Source organism: Pleurodeles waltl, chromosome 5 (assembly GCF_031143425.1).
Source record: "Pleurodeles waltl isolate 20211129_DDA chromosome 5, aPleWal1.hap1.20221129, whole genome shotgun sequence".
NCBI classification, from domain to species: Eukaryota; Metazoa; Chordata; class Amphibia; order Caudata; family Salamandridae; genus Pleurodeles; species Pleurodeles waltl.
The window spans coordinates 734,126,424-734,149,912 of NC_090444.1; the positions used below are offsets into that span (position 1 = coordinate 734,126,424).

At 43.7% G+C, this 23,489-nt stretch overlaps 1 protein-coding gene across 4 annotated transcripts in view; it reads left to right on the top strand.

Moving 5' to 3' along the window:
• Nucleotides 1-23,489, top strand: part of BIRC6 (baculoviral IAP repeat containing 6) — a 1,722,273-nt gene that overhangs the window by 708,766 nt on the left and 990,018 nt on the right. For all 4 annotated transcript variants that reach the window (XM_069234691.1, XM_069234693.1, XM_069234692.1 and 1 more), the window contains one exon: nt 19,931-20,150. In XM_069234691.1, the coding sequence (XP_069090792.1) occupies nt 19,931-20,150 (220 nt within the window). The remainder of the gene's footprint in view (nt 1-19,930; nt 20,151-23,489) is intronic.

Here is a 23,489-nt window from a genome sequence, read left to right on the forward strand (position 1 = left end):
CTGACTGGTGGGTGACTCCTTGTTTTTCTCATTATCCAGCCTTGCCGCCAAAAGTGGGGACAGTGCCTGGAGGGCCGGGCATCTCCACTAGCTGGGATGCCCTGGGGCGCTGGAACAAAAGGGGTGAGCCTTTGAGGCTCACCGCCAGGTGTTACAGTTCCTTCAGAAGGAGGTGAGAAGCACACTAGAAGTCGTATTGGTATTCAGGGGGCATCTCTAAGATGCCTTCTGGGTGTATGTTACAATAAATTGTACACTGGCATCAGTGTGCATTTATTGTTCTGAGAAGGTTGATACCAAACTTCCCAGATCTCAGTGTAGCCATTATGGAACTGTGGAGTTGGTGTTTGACAAACTCCTAGACCATATTCTCTTATGGCTACCCTGCACTTACAATGTCGAAGGGTTTGCTTAGAATTTGTAGGGGCATGGTGCTCATGCACATATGCCCCCACCTGTGGTATAGTGCACCCTGCCTCTGAGGGGAGTGCCATGTCGACCTAGTCATTTTCTCCCCACCAGCGCACACAAGCTGTGAGGCAGTATGCATGTTCGGAGTGAGGGGTCCCCAGGGTGGCATATGACATGCTGCAGCCCTTAGAGACCTTCCCTGGCATCAGGGCCCTTGGTACCAGGGGTACCAGTTACAAGGGACTTACCTGAGTGCCAGGGTTATGCCAATTGTGGAGACAAAGGTACAGTTTAGGGAAAGAACACTGGTGCTGGGGCCTGGTTAGCAGGGTCCCAGCACACATTCAATCAAAAGCTTAGCATCAGCAAAGGCAAAATGTTAGGGGGTAACCATACGAAGGAGTCATTTCCTTACAGGGACCCATTCATCTCAACTGTCCCTTCTAGCACAAAAGATTTGGCATTGGGCTATCCACAACAAAATTCATCTGGTAGCACAATACCTTCCAGGACTACACAACCAATTTGCAGATATTCTCAGCCGAGATCATCCACAAACACATGAGTGGGAAATTCATCCCCAAGTGCTTCACACATACTTTCACCACTGGGGAATGCCAGACATAGACCTATTCGCCGCCAGCGAAATCACAAAATGCCAAAACTTCGCATCCAGGTACCCACACCCTCTATCCAAGGGCAATGCTCTATGGATGATTTGGTCAGGGATATTTGCTTTCTGCTTTTCCACCTCTCCTGCTCATTCCATTTCTAGTTAACAAACTGCGTCAAACCAAACTCAAACTCATACTTATAGCACCAACGTGGGCACGTCAACCCTGGTACACAACACTGTTAAATCTGTCAGTGGTACCACATACCAAACTCCCCAACAGACCAGATCTGTTAAAGCAAAACAAACAACTGAGCAGGCATCCAGATCCCAAAATACTCAATCTAGCGATTTGGCTCCTGAAGTCATAGAGTTTGGATATCTACAACTTCCGACTGAATATATGGAAGTAATTAAACCAGCAAGAAAACCCACTACCAGGCAGTTATGCAAACAAACTGAAAAGGTTTGTGTTTTTCTGTTAATCTAAACAAATTGCCCCTCTTTCAGTGTCAATACAAGACATTGTAAGTTATTTGTTTCATTTGCGAAAAGCAAATTTAGCCTTTTTGTCTATTAAAATACATCTCTCTGCAATTTCTGCGTATTTTCAAAATATACAACACACCTCTCTATTTAGAGTCCCTGTTATCAAAGCCTTCATGGAAGGATTAAAACGTATCATTCCACCGAGAACACCTCCAGTGCCTTTGTGGAATCTTAACATAGTACTCATACGACTCATGGGTCCACCATTTGAACCTATGCATTCATGTCAGATTCAATACCTAACATGGAAAGTTGCCTTCCTAGTTGCAGTTAATTCATTAAGAAGAGTTAGTGAAATCCAAGCTTTCACTATTCAAGAACCGTTCATACAAGTACACAAACATAAAGTTGTACTTCGAACAAACCCAAAATATCTCCCAAAGGTGATATCATCGTTTCATATCAGTCAAACAGTGGAACTGCCAGTCTTCTTCCCAGAGCAAGACTCCGTAGCAGAAAGAGCCCTGCATACATTGGACATTAAGAGTTACAATGTATTACATTGATAGAACTAAATCATTTTGGGAAAACCAAAGTTATTTGTGTCTTTCCGGAAACCACATACTGGTAACCCTATCTCAAAGCAAGGACTAGCTAGATGGATAGTAAAATGCATCCAAACATGTTAGCTAAAAGGCCGCTATTAGTAACACCTAAATCACATTCCACCTGGAAAAAAGGTGCTACGATGGCTTTCTTAGGGAACATACCAATGGCAGTAATATGGAAAGCAGCCAGTTGGTCAATACCGCATACATTTACCAAGCATTACTGTGTAGATGTGTTAGCAACACAACAGGCCACAGTAGGACAGGCTGTACTAAGAACACTATTTCACACAACTTCAACTCCCACAGGCTGACCACCACTTATGGGAGGCAAAACTGCTTTGTAATTTATGCATAGCATGTGTATCTGCAGCTACACATGCTATTGAACGGAAAATGTCACTTACCCAGTGTACATCTGTTCGTGGCATGTTCTGCTGCAGATTCACGTGCACCCTTCCACCTCCCTGGGAGCCTGTAGTCGTTTAAGTTCAACATTCACTTGTACATATGTGTGCATATATATATATGTTCGATGGCATGTGTAGCTGCAGATACACATGCTGTGCACATCCCGCCATCTGGTGTTGGGCTCGGAGTGTTACAAGTTGTTTTTCTTCGAAGAAGTCTTTTCGAGTCACAAGACCGAGGGACTCCTCCCATTTCGACTCCATTGCGCATGGGCGTCGACTCCATCTTAGATTGTTTTTTTTCCGCCATCGGGTTCGGACGTGTTCCTTTTCGCTCCGTGTTTCAGGTCGGAAAGTTAGTTAGAATCTCGGAAAAAAACGTCGGTATTGTTTGCGTTCGGTATCGGGTTAGTTACAACAGATCGACACCGAATTTTGAAGAGCTCCGGTGGCCCTTTGGGGTTTTTTCGATCCCCCGTCGGTGCCTGGTCGGCCCGGCCACGTGTGACTTCAAGGCTGATGGAACGGACCCCATTCCGCTTCTGTCCAAAATGCCATAACAAGTATCCGTATACGGATCAGCATCTGGTCTGTAACTTGTGCTTGTCCCCAGAGCACAAGGAAGATACTTGTGAGGCCTGTCGAGCGTTTCGGTCCAGAAAGACGTTAAGAGACCGAAGAGCCAGAAGACTGCAGATGGCGTCGACGCCGACAGGACAAGAGCTTTTCGAGGAGGAAGAGGAAGCTTTCTCTATCCACGAGTCAGACTCGGAAGAGCTCGAGGCCGAAGAAATGCCGAAAACCGTGAGTAAGACGTCGAAACATAAGACTCACGAGAAGTCAACAAAAGCCCAGGGGACGCCACCGCCAACAGGCCATGGCTTAACCCAAAAAATAGGTGACCGAGCCAAGGCACCGAAAAAGGGCATGCTGGTGTCGAAGTCATCCGACTCCGGTCGAGATACCGCCACACAGCAATCTCGGACCCGAGACATCGGCTCAGAGAAATTTCCCCACCGTGACAGCGGCACCGAACAAATTCGGCACCGAGAAACCACCACGCCGAAAATTACAAAGGTTTCTTCTGAGCCTAAAAAGACGTCCGAAAAAGTTTTGGTTCCGAAACATCCAGCCTCGGAGCCGAAAACAGGTTCCTATACAGAGGAACAAGGATTGTCCTCCCAAATGTAAAAACATAGATTTGGAGAGGAACTTCAAGCTGTAGAGCCAGACTATACTCAAAGGAGGCTCCACATTCATCAAGACACAGGGAAGATAACCACTCTTCCCCCAATTAAAATAAAAAGAAAACTTGCCTTTCAAAAAAAGGACAAGGAGCCACAGGCAAAGGTGGCAAAGAAAACAACTCCACCACCGTCTCCACCACCATCAGTGCACACATCACCAGTAGCAACTCCTCCACTGATGCACTCCCCGACTCATACTGCCATGAGTCAAGATGATCCCGATGCATGGGACCTTTACGATGCTCCAGTATCGGACAACAGCCCAGACTCGTACCCTGCCAGGCCGTCCCCTCCTGAGGACAGTACATCTTACACACAGGTGATCGCAAGTGCAGCTGCTTTCCATAACGTCACCTTGCATTCCGAACCAATTGAGGATGACTTTTTGTTTAACACGCTATCCTCCACTCATAGCCAATACCAAAGACTACCTATGCTCCCAGGAATGCTAAAACATTCAAAACAAATCTTTCAGGATCCTGTTAAAGGCCGAGCCATAACTCCAAGGGTGGAGAAAAAGTACAAGCCACTGCCAACAGATCCTGTTTATATTACAACCCAGTTAACACCAGACTCAGTAGTTGTCGGGGCAGCTCGTAAGAGAGCGAACTCTCATACCTCGGGGGACGCACCACCTCCAGACAAAGAGAGTCGCAAATTTGATGCTGCGGGCAAAAGGGTTGCAGCACAAGCAGCAAACCAATGGCGCATTGCCAATTCACAAGCACTTTTGGCAAGATATGGTAGAGCTCACTGGGATGAGATGCAACATTTGATAGAACACTTACCCAAGGAGTTCCAAAAAAGAGCACAACAAGTGGTGGAAGAAGGACAAAGTATCTCTAATAATCAGATACGGTCTTCAATGGATGCAGCAGATACGGCTGCAAGGACAGTAAATACTGCAATAACAATAAGAAGGCACGCATGGCTGCGCACGTCAGGTTTCAAGCCGGAAATTCAACAAGCCGTGCTAAATATGCCATTTAATGAACAGCAGTTGTTTGGGCCGGAAGTCGACACTGCTATTGATAAACTCAAAAAAGACACTGATACAGCAAAAGCCATGGGCGCACTCTACTCCCCGCAGAGCAGAGGCACATTTCGCAAAACACCTTTTAGGGGAGGGTTTCGAGGACAACCTACAGAAACCACAACATCACAAACAAGGCCCACTTACCAAAGCCAATATCAGCGGGGAAGTTTTCGGGGGCAATATAGAGGGGGACAATTCCCAAAAAATAGAGGAAAATTCCAAAGCCCCAAAAGTCCTCAAAATAAGCAGTGGCTTACAAGTCACACATCCCCATCACATAACACCTGTGGGGGGAAGACTAAGCCAATTTTACAAACATTGGGAGGAAATAACGACAGATACTTGGGTACTAGCAATTATCCAGCATGGTTATTGCATAGAATTTCTCGAATTCCCCCTAACAGTCCCACCGAAAACACACAGTATGTCAAAACAACATATAAATCTTCTAGGATCAGAAGTTCAAGCATTGCTCCAAAAAGAGGCAATAGAATTAGTACCAAAACAAGAACTAAACATAGGAGTTTACTCACTGTACTTTCTGATACCCAAAAAAGACAAAACTCTAAGAACTATACTAGATCTCAGAATATTAAATACATACATCAAATCAGACCACTTTCACATGGTTACATTACAAGAAGTAATCCCACTGCTCAAACAACAAGACTACATGACAACACTGGATCTAAAGGATGCATATTTCCATATACCAATACATCCTTCACACAGAAAGTACCTAAGGTTTGTATTCCAAGGGATACATTACCAATTCAAAGTGTTGCCATTCGGAATAACGACTGCGCCAAGAGTTTTTACAAAATGTCTAGCAGTAGTAGCTGCACATATCAGAAGGCAGCAAATACATGTGTTCCCGTACCTAGACGATTGGTTAATCAAAACCAACACGCAAATACAGTGTTCACAACACACAAATTATGTCATAGAAACCCTACACAAACTAGGTTTCTCAATCAATTACTCAGTCACACCTTCTGCCGTGTCAAACACAGCAATACCCAGGAGCAACAATCAACACAGTAAAAGGAATTGCCACTCCAAGTCCACAAAGAGTCCAAACATTCCACAATGTAATACAAGCCATGTATCCAAACCAAAAGATACAGGTCAAATTAGTAATGAAACTCCTAGGCATGATGTCCTCATGCATAGCCATTGTCCCAAACGCAAGGTTGCACATGCGGCCCTTACAACAGTGCCTAGCATCACAGTGGTCACAGGCACAGGGTCAACTTCTAGATCTGGTGTTAATAGACCGCCAAACATACATCTTGCTTCAATGGTGGAACAGTATAAATTTAAAACAAGGGCGCCCTTTTCAAGACCCAGTGCCACAATACGTAATAACGACAGATGCATCCATGACAGGGTGGGGAGCACACCTCAATCAGCACAGCATCCAAGGACAATGGGACATTCAGCAAAGACAGTTTCATATAAACCACTTAGAACTGTTAGCTGTGTTTCTAGCGCTGAAAGCATTTCAACCCATAATAACCCACAAATACACTCTTGTCAAAACAGACAACATGACAACAATGTATTACCTAAACAAACAGGGAGGAACACACTCGACACAGTTGTGTCTCCTAACACAAAAAATATGGCATTGGGCGATTCACAACCACATTCGCCTAATAGCACAATTTATTCCAGGGATTCAGAATCAGTTAGCAGACAATCTCTCTCGGGATCACCAACAGATCCACAAATGGGAAATTCACCCCCAAATACTGAACACTTACTTCAGAATGTGGGGAACGCACCAAATAGATCTATTTGCAACAAAAGAAAACTCAAAATGCCAAAACTTCGCATCCAGGTACCCACAACATCAGTCTCAGGGCAATGCACTATGGATGAACTGGTCAGGGATATTTGCGTATGCTTTTCCCCCTCTCCCACTTCTTCCATATCTAGTAAACAAGTTGAGTCAAAACAAACTCAAACTCATACTAATAGCACCAACATGGGCAAGGCAAACTTGGTACACAACACTACTAGACCTTTCAATAGTACCTCATGTCAAACTGCCAAACAGACCAGATCTGTTAACACAACACAAACAACAGATCAGACATCCAAATCCAGCATCGCTGAATCTAGCAATTTGGCTCCTGAAATCCTAGAATTCGGGCACTTAGACCTCACACAGGAATGTATGGAGGTCATAAAACAAGCTAGAAAACCTACCACTAGACACTGCTATGCAAATAAGTGGAAAAGATTTGTTTATTATACTCTATCACTCCTTCCTTACCCTCTGCGGGAAAACAGTCTAACATGGAGTCGATGCCCATCCGCAATGGAGCCGAAGAGGCAGAGTCACTCGATCCCGTGACTCAAACACTTCTTCGAAGAAAAACAACTTGTGACACTCCGAGTCCAACACTAGACGGCAGAATATGCATAGCATGTGAATCTGCAGCTGAACATGCCACGAACAGATGTACACTGGGTAAGTGACATTTTCCGTATCTTTCTCGAGCCATGAGATCAGTTCACTCCTCCTCTTGGTGAAAATGTGCATGGGCATCGAGTCCTTTGTTAGACTGTGTTCTTTCCGCTGTCGAGTTCAGACGTGGTTCTCTCGATCCGGTGAATCTCGATTCGGAAATTCAAAATGTATTCTAATCTTTCTGTAATATCGTCGGTATTGTTTTCGATCATGCTTCCAACTATACTCGATCCGATTTAGACCATTGGGTTTGTTTTTTTCTCACCCTTAAAAGGGCAACTCCCTTTAAGGGACTGCTTCTATGTGAGTCGGATGGAACGAACTCTGTCAGCACTCCAGACCCTCAAGAAGACAGTTGCAGCGCCAGTAGGTTTTTTCGATCTAAGATGACTCTTCAAGACCGTAGAGCCTGTCACCTTGAGATGGTGTCAAAATCAACAGAAGACACACCGGACATCTTCGGTGAAGAACATGCCCAAAAGGATGTTTGACATGGGGCAGTCTTTTCCGTCCAAGACTCTGACTCTGAAGAACATTCCGATGACAACGCCACTATGTGCATGCGGCGCAGTAAGTGAGTACAACTGCACCATCACGCCCCACAAAAATTACTAAAAAGATTCCAGCACAGGTTGTCGATCTTCCACTGCTGCCAGGCCTTGGTCGGATTTGAAAACAAAGTCCGGATGACCAACCTTTGGGTTCGGCACTGAGATTTATGACTAAGGTGCACTCTGCTTCGACCAAACAGACTCCCACACCAAATTTGGAGTTGAGCCGAAAATCCCAAAGAAACAACTTTGGAGCCAAAAAGATCAGCACCATCTTCGGAGTTGAAAAGTATTACATCACCTTCCGAGCTGGCACTTTCGGTTCAACCAAAACAAAAGACTTTGAAGTCGATAGCTAGGGGTAGTGAAGAAACTACTTCTACCCAGGAGTCCATAGCCATTCAACGTATTCTACTGGTAAAAGATGCCAAACAAAGGAAAATACTTATTCAGGCACTATAAACGGTTCACCTCCATCAAAGAATGTCTTTAAGCGCAAACAACAGGGAGAGGCTTCAACGCAGAAACAGCTTTCTCCACCACGTTATCCTGTTCCTCCTTCCACCACTATCACCTTCATATGAGGTACAGTTATCACCACATGGGGATAATTTTAGTGATGATCAACAGGACATAGATCCATGGGACGCATACAACTCTTAACTCATATTACCGAATGACCCTCAGTTATATCCTGCCAGACCCTCACCACCATATGACACTACAGCATATAATCAAAAAGTGGCTAGAGCTGCAGCATACCATAATGTGCAAATGCACGTTGACCACATGGAGCAGGATTTTCTGTTTGACACACTTGCCTCAAGACATAAGCAATATGAATGTCTTCCTATGCTCTCAAGCATGCTTCTGCTATCTTTCAGGAGCCTGTTAAAGCTACGATTATTACTCCTCGAGTGGACAAGAAATATAAACCAGCACCCACAGACCCTGTATTTATAAGAACTCATCTACCTCCTGATTCCATTGTTTTTGGTGCAGTGAGAAAAAGGGCCAACAGCCAGTCCACCGGAGATGCCCCTCCCCCTGAAAAGGAATCAGGAAAATAGATGCAGCTGAGAAAAGGGTGGTCTCGCAAGCTGCAAATCACTGGAGGATAGCCAATTCACAAGCTCTGTTGGCTACATATGACAGAGCACATTGGGACGAAATGGAAGAGGTATTACAGTACCTCTCTCCAGAACACCAAAAGAGAGGACAACAAATAGTTTATGAAGGGGGAAGCAATATCTAACAATGTTATTAGATCTGCTATGGATGGAGCTGATACAGCAGCTTGATCTGTTAACACCGGTGAGCTTATTAGGAGAAATGCCTGGTTGAGATGTTCAGGTTTCAAACCTGAGATACAACAGGCAGTTTTAAACATGCCATTTGATAAGCAGCATTTATTTGGCTCTGAGGTCGACACAGTAATAGACAAACAAAAAAAAAAGATTTAGAAACAGCTTAAGGCCATGGATGCTTTGTATACCACACCCACCAGGGGGAATGTTCATAGACCACAATTTAGAGGGAGTTTCAAACCTTGGGCCACAGAAACACTATCCACCCACAGTTCTACCCTAGAGGATCATTTAGAGGCTCCTTTAAAGGATCCAACAGTAGAGGTAGAGGGAAATCAAAAACCAACTAAAAGAGGGGTTTGGGAAAAGGGAGATTTGGATAGAAAAATCCTGGTCCTGTGTATAGAGCTCCCAATACATGTACAAAAACAAGGTATACACAGTTCCACAACGTAAGTATAATCAGGAAAACCACATTGGGTCCTGATCTAAGGAAAAGATCGTAAAAAAGAGAGAAGAAAGAAGAAAGAAAGCCAGGTCCCTGGAAAATTTATTATTTTGGAACAAGAGCCCTCACTCACCAAAGGTGACATGCTTCATCCTCGGGCTTTGCTCCACGTCAGGCCGGCGCTGCAATGCCTGACGGGCCCCTCAAGGGGGGCTCTTTGCCGGAGATCTTTTGAGATATATGCCCGGTTTAGAAAGAATAGGGTATAGGATTGGAAAAATTCTATTTAAAAATAACTAGAGGTTAGGCAAATTTTATTAAATAATCCAACCACTGTCATGATTAAAACCAAAGAGCGGGGAGAGAAAAGAACAAGGCCTATGCTCCCCAAAATATTATTCACTTCCTCACTCAATTTGAGGTTAGGAATTGTACGCACAGGATCCCCTGTACGATTCACCAGAAGGTCAACATGTTTCTCGCTATTGATGTCCTATGGATCTAACGCGATTCTTCAGGACCTAAACTACCTAATCCTATGTGTAAATATAACCTATAATAAGGAATATTAGTACAATGCAGGGACCTGAAATGAGAAGAATAACAAACAAAAAGAACAACACATTATTCACATGCACAATATCAACAGCAATGTGCTCTGTGCAAATCCACACATAGGTGAAGTATGCCCACTGTGGATCAACGTGTAAATCAATGTGAAAATAATGATGAAATAAATGCTTACCCTCCTCATACTAGTGGACGGGCCGCATCAGGTAAAGCACCAAGTAACGGAGGTCCTACTGAGCTAAATGCGTGAGTTCAATTATCAGATTGTATTTAGGGAGAAAGACAAAAACAGTAATACCGGGAAGTTGAGGGATATAGCGTTTGCCAAACATTCACGTGTCCCATAATCAAATGTAGCAGGATGGTACACATATTATGACTGACCAGGTTTTTAAAGTTCACCTCGCTTCAATGGTGGAACACTATAAATTTAAACAAAGGGCGGCCTTTTCAAGACCCAGTGCCTCAATACGTAATAACAACGGATGCCTCCATGATAGGGTGGGGAGCACACCTCAACCAACACAGCATCCAAGGACAATGGGACACTCAGCAGAGACAGTTTCACATAAATCACTTAGAACTACTGGCAGATGGTGGCGGGGTTACCTGTCTTGCCACCTTTGCCTGTGGCTGCTTGTCTTTCTCTTGGAAGGCAAGTTTCTGTTTCATTCGTATGGGAGGGAGAGTACTGATCTTCCCTGTCTCCTTTTGAATGTGGAGCCTTTTTGGGTGTAATCTGGCTCCATTGTCTCTAACTCCTGTCCAAATCTATGTGTTTGCATTTGTGAGGACAGGCCTTGTTCCTCTGTGTAGGAACTTGTTTTCGGTTCCGAGGCCGGATGTTTCGGTACCGAAACCTTTTCGGCTGCTTTTTTCGGTTCCAACGACACTTTTTTCCTCTTCGGCGTACTGATCTCTTGGTGGCGACTTGTTTCGGTGTCGAGATTGCTCTGACCCGGTGTCTCGGGGTCGAGTCTGCTCTGTGCCGGTATCTCGACCGGAGTCGGATGACCTCGACACATGCATGTCCTTTTTCGGTGCCGATGCTCTGTCACCTATTTTTCGGGTTAAGCCATGACCTGCTGGCGGTGGCGTCCCCTGGGCTTTAGTGGTCTTTGCGTGAGTTTTGTGTATCGACGTCTTACTCACGGTTTTCGGCGTCTGTTCAGGTTCGACCTCTTCCGAGTCTGAATCCTCGATGGAGAAGGTTTCCTCTTCTTCCTCCATGTGAGACACACACAAATTACAGACCAGATGCTGATCTGTATAAGGATACTTGTTGTGACATTCGGGGGAGAAGCAGAATGGGGTCCGTTCCCTTAGACTTGAAGACGCACGTGGTTGGGCCGACCAGGCACCGCCGGGGAATCGAAAACCCCGAAGGGCCGCGGGAGCTCTTAAAAATTCGGTGTCGATCTGTTGTAACTAACCCGATACCGAACGCAAACAATACCGTCGAATTTTCCGAGATTTTCACTAACTTTCCGAACCGAAACGCAGAGCGAAAAGGAACACGTCCGAACTCTATGGCGGAAAGAAAACAATCTAAGATGGAGTCGACGCCCATGCGCAATGGAGCCGAAAGGGGAGGAGTCCCTCGTTCTCGTGACTCGAAAAGACTTATTCGAAGAAAAACAACTTGTAACACTCCGAGCCCAACACTAGATGGCGGGATGTGCAAAGCATGCGTCTCTGCAGCTACACATGCCATCGAACATATATATATATATATATATATATATACACATATCACACACACACACACACACACACACACACAATATAAGGAAATATAGAAAGAGAAGGCTGAGCAAACAGCAACACAGTAAGAAAATAAAAGTGGGGAGAGAGTGGAAATATCACACCCCTCAAGAAAGAAAAAAGCCTACCAAGCAGGAAATGCTAGCGGACTTCAAACCTAAAAGAGGCTACTTGAACAACCTGCTGAAAGAAAACAACAGAAACCTTGTGGTATATGAAACAAGGTTAACACCTGGCATAAAATCACAATAGGAGAAGACGCCAACCATGGAAAGGCCAAGATATTGGCAAAGATAAGTGTAGCAGACAGAAAAAGTTGCTGAAAGGCAGGGCCTAAGGAAAACGGGGGGCAAAGTCCTGGAGGGACAAACCTGCATAAAAGAAAGCGGTCCAAAATGTGGACCAAATAATAAAATATACTGAAGGGTAAGGTAAAGTTGACGTTGACTCCCAGATTGGGATTCAAACACTGGACCTCCAGGGGAATGCAAGGTCAAATGCAAGTGTCCAAATGCAAGTGTCTATCGGCAGTAGGCTACAGCTCTAGGCAACAAAACAATATATGATTAGAGAGTAATAAGTGTCAAACAGAGGAGACATGACTACCTTCATTCCATCATTATAGAAGGGCTGTTGCAAGTGCTAGGACTCGAATCCTACAAGTTAAGTGCCAGAACAAGAAACCCTACGCAGATGGATGAAGCCCTAGACCTACACAGAGCAGGGGGAAAAAATAAGTACACACGCTGACATCGTGGAAAAAAGGAAGCGGCAAGGAAAAAATAAACAATGATTGAGGAATTTACATCTGTTTGTGGCATGTAGTGCTGCAGATTGACATGCTTTGCATAGTCCACCATTTAGTGTTGGGCTCGGAGTGTTACAAGTTGTTTTTCTTCGAAGAAGCTTTTTCGAGTCAAGAGATCGAGTGACTCCTCTTCTCAGAGACAGTGCACATGAGCATTGAGTCTTTGTTAGATTGCTTTCCCATAGGAGGATGAAGTAAGAAGTGAAGAATTGTATATGTACACATATATGGTAAGTAAAGAAGATGTCCATGCAATGTATATACATATTTACAAAAGAAAGTACCACAACAGCTTCAGGCTTCCAGGGAGGTGGGAGGGCGCATGTGAATCTGCGGCACTATATGCCACGAACAGATGTACACTGGGTAAGTGACATTTTCCATTTGATGGCACGTGTAGCTGCAGATACACATGCTTTGCACAGACTGAAAAGCAGTACCCTCCTAAGTAAGCGTGGCTAGCCTGTAGGAGTTGGAGTAGTTGGAAATAGTGTTTTAAGCACTGCTTGACCAACATTTGCTTGGTGGCGAGATAGCACATCCACACAGTAGTGTTTAGTAAATGCGTGTGGTGTGGACCATGTGGCTGCTTTACATATGTCTGCCATTGGTATATTTCCTAAGAATGCCATTGAAGCTCCTTTTTTTCTAATAGAATGTGCTTTAGGAGTTACTAATAGTTGCCTTTTAGCTTTAAGATGGCAAGTTTGAATACTCTTTACTATCTATCTGGTCAATCCTTGTTTTAAAACAGGATTACTTTAATGAGGCTGTTGAAAAGCCACAAAAATATTTTGTTCTCTCTATATAATACATGAGAGAGCTCTTTAAAGATCAAGAGTGTGGAGAGCTCTTTCAGCAACTGAATCTGGCTGTGGACAGAAGACTGGCAATTCCACTCACTGACTGATGTAAAATGGTGAAACCACTTTGGCAAGACATTTTAGATTTTTCCTAAGTACTATTTTGTGTTTATGAATTTGGAATAAGGGTTCTTCTAAAGTGAAAGCTTAAATTTCACTTCCTCTCCTTAAGGAAGTGACTGCTACCAGGAAAGCAACTTTCCGTGAGAAAAACTGAAGCGTGCAAGAATGCATGGGTTCAAATGGTGGACCCATAAGCCTTGTGAGCACAACTTTAAGATTCCATGCAGGAGCTGGGGAAACTCTAGGTGGAATAACTCTTAAGACCTTCCATAAAAGCTTTTATGACAGGAATTCTAAACAGAGTTATGCTGTCTATTTTGGAGGTAGGCTAGTATTGCTGTTAAATGAATTTTGATAGATGAATACGCAAGATTTGCTTTTTGTAAGTAAAGCAAATAACATAATATCCTGTATCGATGCTTTAAGTGGATCGATGTTTTTGGGTTGACAGTAATATACAAAATGTTTCCATTTAGCTACATTGCACTGCCTTGTTGTAGTTGTATGTGCTTCTTTTAGAATGTCCATACATTCTGATGGAAGCTGAAGATATCCAAACTCTAGGACTTCAGGAGCCAAATCGCCAGGTTGAGCATACTGGGATTGGGATGCATGATTTGACTTTTGTTTTGAGTCAATAGGTCTGGTCTGTTTGGAAGCTTGTGATGTGGTACTACAGATAGATCCAATAGTGTTATGTAAAAGTGTTGACATACCCACGTGGGACCTATGAGTATCATTGTGAGGGAAGTGTGACGGATCTTGTTGACCAGAAATTGAATTAGTGGGAGCAGGGGAAAAGCGTAAGCAAATATCCCTGATCAATTGATCCATAGAGTATTGCCCTTGGATTGAGGGTGTGGGTACCTGAAAGCGAAGTCTGGGCATCTTGTGTTTTCGCTTGTTGCGAAAAGGTCTATGTTTGGTGTTCCCCACATATGAAAATACATTTGAATTACTTGTGGGTGAATCTCCCATTCGTGTAGTTGTTGCTGCGTCCTGCTGAAAAGGTCCACTAGTTGGTTGTGTATCCCTAGGATATACTCTGCTAATAGGTGAATGTGATTGTGAATTGCCCACTTCCAAACGGTTTGTGCTAGATGGGACAATTTAGATGAGTGCCCCCCCCCCCATTGTTTCTGCAGATAATACATTATTGTCATGTTGTCTGTCCTTATTAACACTATTTTGCTTGTGATCTGTGGCTGGAATGCATTGAGTGATAAGAGCACTGCCAGCAATTCTAAGTGGTTTATGTGGTAGGTCTGCTAGACTGAGTCCCATTCTCCCTGTATCGTAAGATTGCTGAGATGGACTTCCCAACTTGTCATTGATGCATCTGTGGTGATTATGGAATGGGGCACAGGGTCCTGAAATGACCACCCTTGATAAGTTGGTGTGATTCCACAATTGCAGAAAGTTTTAAATCTGGCGGTCCAAGAACACTAGACCGTGAAGTTGACCCTGTGCCTGAGACCATAGTTGTGAAAGACACTGTTGCAAGGGTCTCATGTTTAGACATGCATTGGGTACTATTGCTATGCATGATGTCATAGTTCCCAACAGTTTCATGATAAATCTTACTGTGTAAGATTGATTGTATTGTAGCTGTGATGAGATTGTGGAAAGACTGAATTCTTTGTGGGTTTGGGTACGCTAATCCTGACCGAGTGTTCGGAATTGCTCCCAGATACTGTTGTATTTGCACTGGTTGGAGATTAGATTTTTGGTAATTGATTGTGAACCCTAGACTGTGTAGGGTATTGAATGTGTATTGTGTATGCTGTTGAGAGGTTTGAATGGTGCTGACTTTTATGAGCCAATCGTCCAGATAGGGAAAGACATGTATATGTTGCCTTCAGAGGTATGCTGCAACCACTGAAAGGCATTAGGTGAATACCCTTGGTGCTGTGTTACTCCAAAAGGTAGCACTTTGAACTGGTAATGCCTGCTATCACAAATCTTAGGTATTTGCAATGTGCTGAATGTGTGGGAATGTGGAAGTAAACATCTTTTAGAACTAATGCTGTAAGGAAACCTGTTTTTGTAATAAGAGAATGACATCCTGAAGAGTAGCTATGTGGAAATGCTCCGAGAGGATGTACTGATTGAGAGGTCTGAGATCTAGACTTGGTCTGAGAATACCATCCTTTTTTGGTATAAGGAGGTAGAGAGAATATATTCCTTTCCCTGGTTAAGCTTTAGGTACCACTTCTATTGCACCTTTGAGTAGAAGTGATTGTACTTCTTGTTTTAATAGAATGAGATGCTCTTGATTTAATTTGTGTGAACGAGGCGGAATGCTTGGTGGAGTGAAAGTGAGTTCTAGACAGTAACCATGTTGCATAATTGACAGAACCCACTGATCAGTATTTCTAGCGCTGAAAGCATTTCAACCTATAATAATCCACAAGCACATTCTTGTCAAAACAGACAACATGACAACGATGTATTATCTGAACAAACAGGGAGGAACACACTCAACACAGTTGTGTCTGCTGGCACAGAAAATATGGCATTGGGCGATTCACAACCACATTCGCCTAATAGCGCAGTTCATTCCAGGAATTCAGAACCAGTTAGGCAATCTCTCTCGGGATCACAAACAGATCCACGAATGGGAGATTCAAACCCAAATACTAAACACTTACTTCCAAAGATGGGGAACACCACAAATAGACCTATTTGCAACAAAAGAAAACGCAAAATGCCAAAACTTCGCATCCAGGTACCCACAGGATCAGTCTCAGGGCAATGCGTTATGGATGAGTTGGTCAGGAATATTTGCATACGCTTTTCCCCCTCTCCCACTCCTTCCATATCTAGTAAACAAATTGAGTCAAAACAAACTCAAACTCATACTAATAGCACCAACTTGGGCAAGACAACCTTGGTTCACAACACTACTAGACCTCTCAGTAGTGCCTCATGTCAAACTACCAAACAGACCAGATCTGTTAACTCAACACAAACAGATCAGACACCCAAATCCAGCATCGCTGAATCTAGCAATTTGGCTCCTGAAGTCTTAGAATTCGGACATCTAGACCTTACACAGGAATGTATAGAGGTCATAAAACAAGCTAGAAAACCAACCACAAGACATTGCTATGCAAATAAATGGAAAAGATTTGTTTATTACTGCCATAATAAACCAATTCAACCCTTACACGCATCTGCTAAAATCCCAATTAGTTCAGTGACTGTGACAGTTGTCTTGCACCTTAGTACTAAGTTTCTCATTGGTACAACTCCGACCTTAGGGTTTGCCATGTCTGTTTTCCTATTGCTGGTTTTCTACACACAGCTTCATTTTTCATTGCCATGTCTTTGTCTCCCCATGGCGTTTCATGTCTTCTTACCATATTCTGTGTCTTTCTACTGCTCTTCTAGTGAGATGAATGTTCTTTCTCACCTCTCTTGTGACTGGCCTGCACCAGATATTTATTCAGCATTTAGTTCTATGGTAAGGAACCTGCGGCTAGTTGTCTCTATCAGATGAACAAGTTACATACTTTCGGTAACACCTTATCTGGTAGGAACATAAACTAGCCGCAGATTCCTTACCAACCCACCCATCCTCCTCATTCTTCAAACTTTTTCATCATACCTAGGTATACCTTCCTGGGTATTATCTTACCATGCATTTTGATGTGGTGGTTGTAATTCAAATGGACATCTATCGTCTTTATTGACGCACTGTTCCATTGCCAGTTTCTATGGTGGCTTTGCATTGTTGCGGGGATTCTAGTCAAAGAAGAAACTGTTGGCAGTACGTCGGAGGAGTGGATTATATGGACTCCATCTACATCATATCTGGTGGACAATGTTGGTACAGTCACATGGCGCCCTCTTCTGACTCTCAGGGATATTGCTGAAAGTTTTTTCCTGATCCAGTCTGCCACCTGGTGACAATTCTAAGGTAGAGATTCTGCAGCTGGTCTATGTGTCTACCAGATACGGCGTCACGGAAGGTGAGTAACTTGTTCAATTGAAAATGTGTTGTCTTATACTGCAGTGTGCTACCACACAATGCATACTGCACACTGGCACTCACTTTTCCACCACTCCACTCTTCAGCACTCTATTCAGCTTTATGCCCTTCCACACTACGCCACACCACCACATTCTACTACATGTCACTCCACTCTACGCCACTCCATGACATGGCACTTAACTATATGCCCCTCGACTCAACTATGCACCTCTGCTCCTGTCTACCCCACTCCAGTCTAACCCAGTCCACTCCAATCAACCCCATTCCACTTCAGTCTACTCCACTGAAATATATTCACCCAGTCTTCCCCATTACACTCCACTCTACCCCATACCACCCCACTCCAATCTACTTCAGTCTCTTACACTGCAACTTAATCTACCCCACTCCAGTCCAATCTACTCCATTCATTCCACCCCAGTCCACTGCAAGCTACATCACTCCAATGTACACTATTTCATTCCAATCTACACCACTCCAGTCTACCACACTCTATCCCACTCCACACCATTCCACTCCAGTCTACCCTACCCCTGTCTATTCCAGTCCACCCCACTCCGTCTACCAGATTTCCCTCCAGTCTGCTCCACTCCAATCTTACCCACTCAATTCAACAATTAACCACTCCTCACCGTTCTACCACACTCCACTCGAATGTACCCTACTGTGCTCTAATCTACCCCAGTCTGCCCCACTCCACTCCTTTATACACCTGTCTATCCCACTCCACACCACTTAACTCCAATCTCCCCAATCCACCCCACTCCAATTTTTCCTATTCCAACCCACTCCAATCTACCCCACCCCACTCTACCCCATTCCTGTCTACCCCACTCCACTCGAATCTTCACGATTCCATCCCAGTTTACCCCACTCCACCCCAATCTACCCTATTCAATCTTCCATACTGTAATTTATCCCACTCCACGTTGCCCCTCTCCAGTCTACCCCAATCCACTTCAATCTACCTAGCTGCACTCCACTCTGATCTACCCCACTCCATTCCAATCTACCCTGCTCCATTCCACCCTGTCTACCCCACTACAAACTACGGCACTCCATTCCTCTCTACTCCACTCCTCTCTACTTCCCTTCAATATACCCCAGTCCATCCCACCCCACTCTTCCTAATTTAGCCAACTTCAGTCTTCACTAACATAGCCGCCTCACCAAATATTCCCTGATCTGCACTACTTCAACTACCCCAATCCACTCTGCTCCATTTCATTCTACCAAACCCCAATCTACCCCAAACCACCCCAATCTAGCCCACTCTAGTCTGCTCCACTCAACTCCAAACTCACCTCCAAGCTACCCCACTCTGCTCCAGTCTATTCAACTCTAATCTACCCCATTTTGATGTACCAGGATCCACCCCACTCTTTCCAGTTTACTTCACTTCAGTATACACCAGCCTACCCCACTCAATCTATACCCAATCTATCCTAAACTACACTTCTCCCACGTACCCCCCTGCAGCCACCTCAATCCACGCCTCTTAAATCTTCCCCACCCACCCCAGTCTAACCCACTCACCTCTAATCCAATCCACTCCACCCCAATCTTCTGCAGTCTAGTCTACTTTTCCCCAGTGTATCCTATTCCCCTATTCCAGTCTGCTTAAGTCAACTTCAGTCTACCCAACTCTACTCCACTCTAATCTACTCAACTCCAATCTACCCCCTCAAATCTACCCTAATTTACCCCCATTTCTCCACAATCTACACCAACCCCAGCCCACACCACACCACTAGCATTTAACCATGCTGAACAACAGCCACACTGTACAACATGGCTAAAAGACATTGTCAAAACCACTAGCTCTTGCATAGGAGAGACCTATTGGCTTTGGCAATGCTTGTTTTGATTGTGCCTATTGTTTTTGCAGTTTAGTTGTGTAAGCTTAGTAGAAAGCTCTTTCAGTGTTTAGTTCAGAAGTGACTTACGTAGGTTAATGTGAACGTATAGGGAGCTTGAACTTGGTGCTCTTTGCAGAGTCTTGCCTTAATGTGCCTGAATTAATACTATTGAAATTGATGTATGCTTGTAATTAACTTTCTTGGTTTGAACAACTCCTGAAGATCTGCTGGTAGCACAGCATATTGTTTTTGTGTTCTGCCAAATTATTTAATTCCAAACTAGCGGTTGGAGTGATAACAGATTGCATCTGTGTTTTCCCCCAATAATTTTGTTAATTTTTACAGGGAAGAAAGTTGTCTAAGATTTCTGATTAAAGTTGAAACTTGTTTCTTGTTTCTTAAAATAGGGCATTCTGTTCCAGCTGTTTTACAGAATACATTTCATGCACAGGCATGTGAAGAACTATTTAAGCATCTTTGTATTAGCGGGACCCCAAAGATTCGATTGCATACTGGCCTTCTGCTAGTTCAGCTTTGTGGTGGTGAGAGGTGGTGGGGTCAGTTCCTCTCAAATGTCCTTCAGGAACTGTACAACTCAGAGCAGCTTCTTATATTCCCCCAAGACAGGTGAGTAGGCTTATTTGTAATAGGAATGTTTGCCTATTTTTATTGAGTTGCTACAAGCGATGTTTTCTTTGCTTTTTGCATTGTGATATCTTTTAGGTTCCCATGCTGTTCATGAGTTTTGACTTGAGATTTAATAGTGATTTCGAGATGCAGATTCCTCACCTTAGAATATTCCTCTGGTGTCAGACTGAATCCAGAAACATTTGGTGAGCTGAACCCCAGCATGCTGGTAGGCGACATTGTTTGACTCCATGTGGCATCGTCTACGTCGTCCATACCAGAAATGACGTGTGCGGTGCTTGTATAGGTGCCATTCCAGCGGGCTGATCCATAGAGAGCTACCCCTGTCCTCTTCTTGACTGACCTTTTGTCAAAGGATTTTTGAGACTTTGTCTCCTTGTGTGTAGGATGTTCACCAGAATGGTAGGTTTTAAAACCATGCTGTGCCTGTCACTGGCAGATGTTGGTGATCAATCAGCACTTACTTTGCCACTGGTGTCTTGAGTGAGACCACAACGCCAAGAGATGAGTATTATCAAGCCATGCATCCCAAGGTGCTGAGGGAGCGGGCCCTCCAGTGACTCGTAGAACTTCTCTACAATGCTTCGTATCTAGGGTGCAAGGACAGTCCTGAGATAGTTTGCAAAGTCATGCCTGGCGATTGTCGTCCCACTCCAAACAGTCAGGAAAGACTGGTATGTCCTACAAGAAAAAAGTTAGTGGTCTTCGACTCGGCCGCGCAAGCCTTCGAGTGAGTTGCAGGCTGTCAGCACTTGAGGCCCCGGAGTCTGTGCCTGGGTTGTCTCTGCACCTTCCTGAGTTTATGGGAGCTGGAGCGACCTCCGGCCAACTGAAACAATTTTATGATGCAATGCACTTCTTCTCTAAATGGCTCAACCCCTTTGTATGTGTCAGGCACTCCTCTAGCTAATAGTTTACCTTAGTACACTTTACAATATGTAGTCAACTCATAACAATTAATCAGTCCATCATCTCAATAGAAATGACTATAATGATCATCTGGCCTTGTGATATCACCAAAACTTCCAAATTATTTCAAAGGGTTCTTTTATTGTTTCTGTTGTTTCCTCATTATCCATATATATGCCCACGTAGCCGCCACATTGATCCTTGTGAAAAAGTTTAACCAAGTCTTTAAATATTCATGCTAAATTCAACATATATATTTTTTGCGTTAAATCTTCACATCATATCACCATTGAATCCGTCAAGCCAGCCAACACGTGTTTCGTCTAGGATTAGTCTCCCATAAGACTTCATCAGGGCTGTGATAATATATTACACAGATCATAGTAAAACAACTGTTCAGTATCACTGAAAATGTTCCCATGGGGTGCTCAGTGAAAATCACTGCAATATTATCAATATTACTGTCAAATTTTTGTGATAAGATTGTGTTCCATTCCCTTATAATTAAGTTCTAACTTAAATTATGAATAATTTGTACTGTCAAGTGGTAATATTATTCGTTTTTGCAAATTAAGTTATAACATGTATTATACAAATGTGTAGATAAATGTGAATACCCTATATCTAAATACATAAACCGCTTGTGTACATGCACATACTTGTGAGTTCTCACTTTTTTACCATAAGAACCAACCTTCACTTATTCGTAAATCCCTTATTTTCAGATTTTCGTCCTCATGGTATCCTAGATTCCTCCTTCATTATTGATCATAGTTTTGGATTCTGCCTTCCTTAACCAAAACAGTAATAGTTGATGTAACTATCTTCCATGGTGCTTAAACTATAGTTCTTATGCAAAGTTCACAGCCAATAGAACATAATTAGATATATTAATTCATCCCCATCCACACTAAATATATCTGTAATTATTCAGTAACCCTATTTTGTATTAATCTCACATGTAACCAAACAACCTCTACAATGCCCGCAAATGAAAACTACAGTGTGTTTTGTGTTTGCAGAGCTGTAGTAGAACAGAACTCAGGACATCAAAGGTAAACTATGTCAGGCCCCATGATTGAGGCTCAGATTTGCTCACCACTACCTGCCCCCTTCCCCCCCCCCCTCCACCCCCCCTCCACCCCCCCAATTGCACCTCCTCCAGGAGGAGATCATACAGTCCGATCTTGAAGGGCTGGCTCTTTGACAGTCCGATTCCATTTGGCTGTTGAAACCGGTGCTCGCTGAGCTGTCCATGACTGCTTAACAAGTAGGAGTATGAAATGCAGCAGCTGTCTTCTCTGGTATAAGGGACAGGAGCAGGGTATTGAAATGTTATATGGCAGTGGCTGTACCTTAACACCAGTATTTTCGTCCTTGTTCGGCTTTGATTAAGTTGTACAGCAAACTCATGCTCTAGCACATGGTTTAATAATTAGGTGACAATTTGCCCCCCTCACTGTCTCTTTGCTGTGGTTGTACAAAGAGCAGCAGAGGTTCAGGAACAATTGCCAACTGTGCAAACTAAGTCTAAACGTCTGGCTGAATTTTTGCAACCTACCCTTTTATCATCAGAACCTTTGCATGAAGCCTTGACAGTAACTCTGGTTATGATTTGTCCAAACATGCTGGGCAGACCTGCTCTGGTTGACACATATGGTCCATGATGAACAGTATGGCGCTAAGTGCATCTGTAAGCTGGACCGGACACCACAGACTGTGTAGCTGTGTTATATAATCTTATGTGGTTATGTTGTGACACTTAGATGCACACAACTGGTTTCTCCAAGGATGGATAAACATCCCTTATCAACATTCTCTGTGATTGATTCAGGCTGTTTGGAGACAAAGCTAATTCAGCTGTGGTGTAATTCAATAATAGCCACATACAGCTTGCTTCATGGACTTGCTAGCTCCCACTCGCCAGTTCCACCAGCAATAATAGGAGTTCATGAGTTACTGCTGGGGCTTGGTATGTCGCCAGAGGCCGCTATCTCACCACATTCAGCACCCCACTAAATCCCTTCAGGGCCACAGAAAGCATGTAGATGGCAGGGTATGGGTATGGGGCCAACATTAGCATATTCAGTTTTCAACTTCCTCTTCCCTCATTGTTAAAACCACGAAACAGCTTTGATTCACCCATTAAGGAGACATTTGCGGCCAGTGTGGAGCCGAATAAAATTTCTCGTCAACAGCTGGTGTGCCCTTACCTTGGACCAGTTGATTCTGCAGATTGTCTGTCAAGGTTACACCAACTTAAAGTATTCCTTCCCCAACAATGAATTGGAAAACACGCCTTCCAACCTGCAGAACAGGAGTATGAAGGTATGGATCCTGCAAATCCAAAGTTAGTATTTTGAATTTATTCTTCAGAAAGAGAGCAATTAAGAATTGAAGATACAAAAT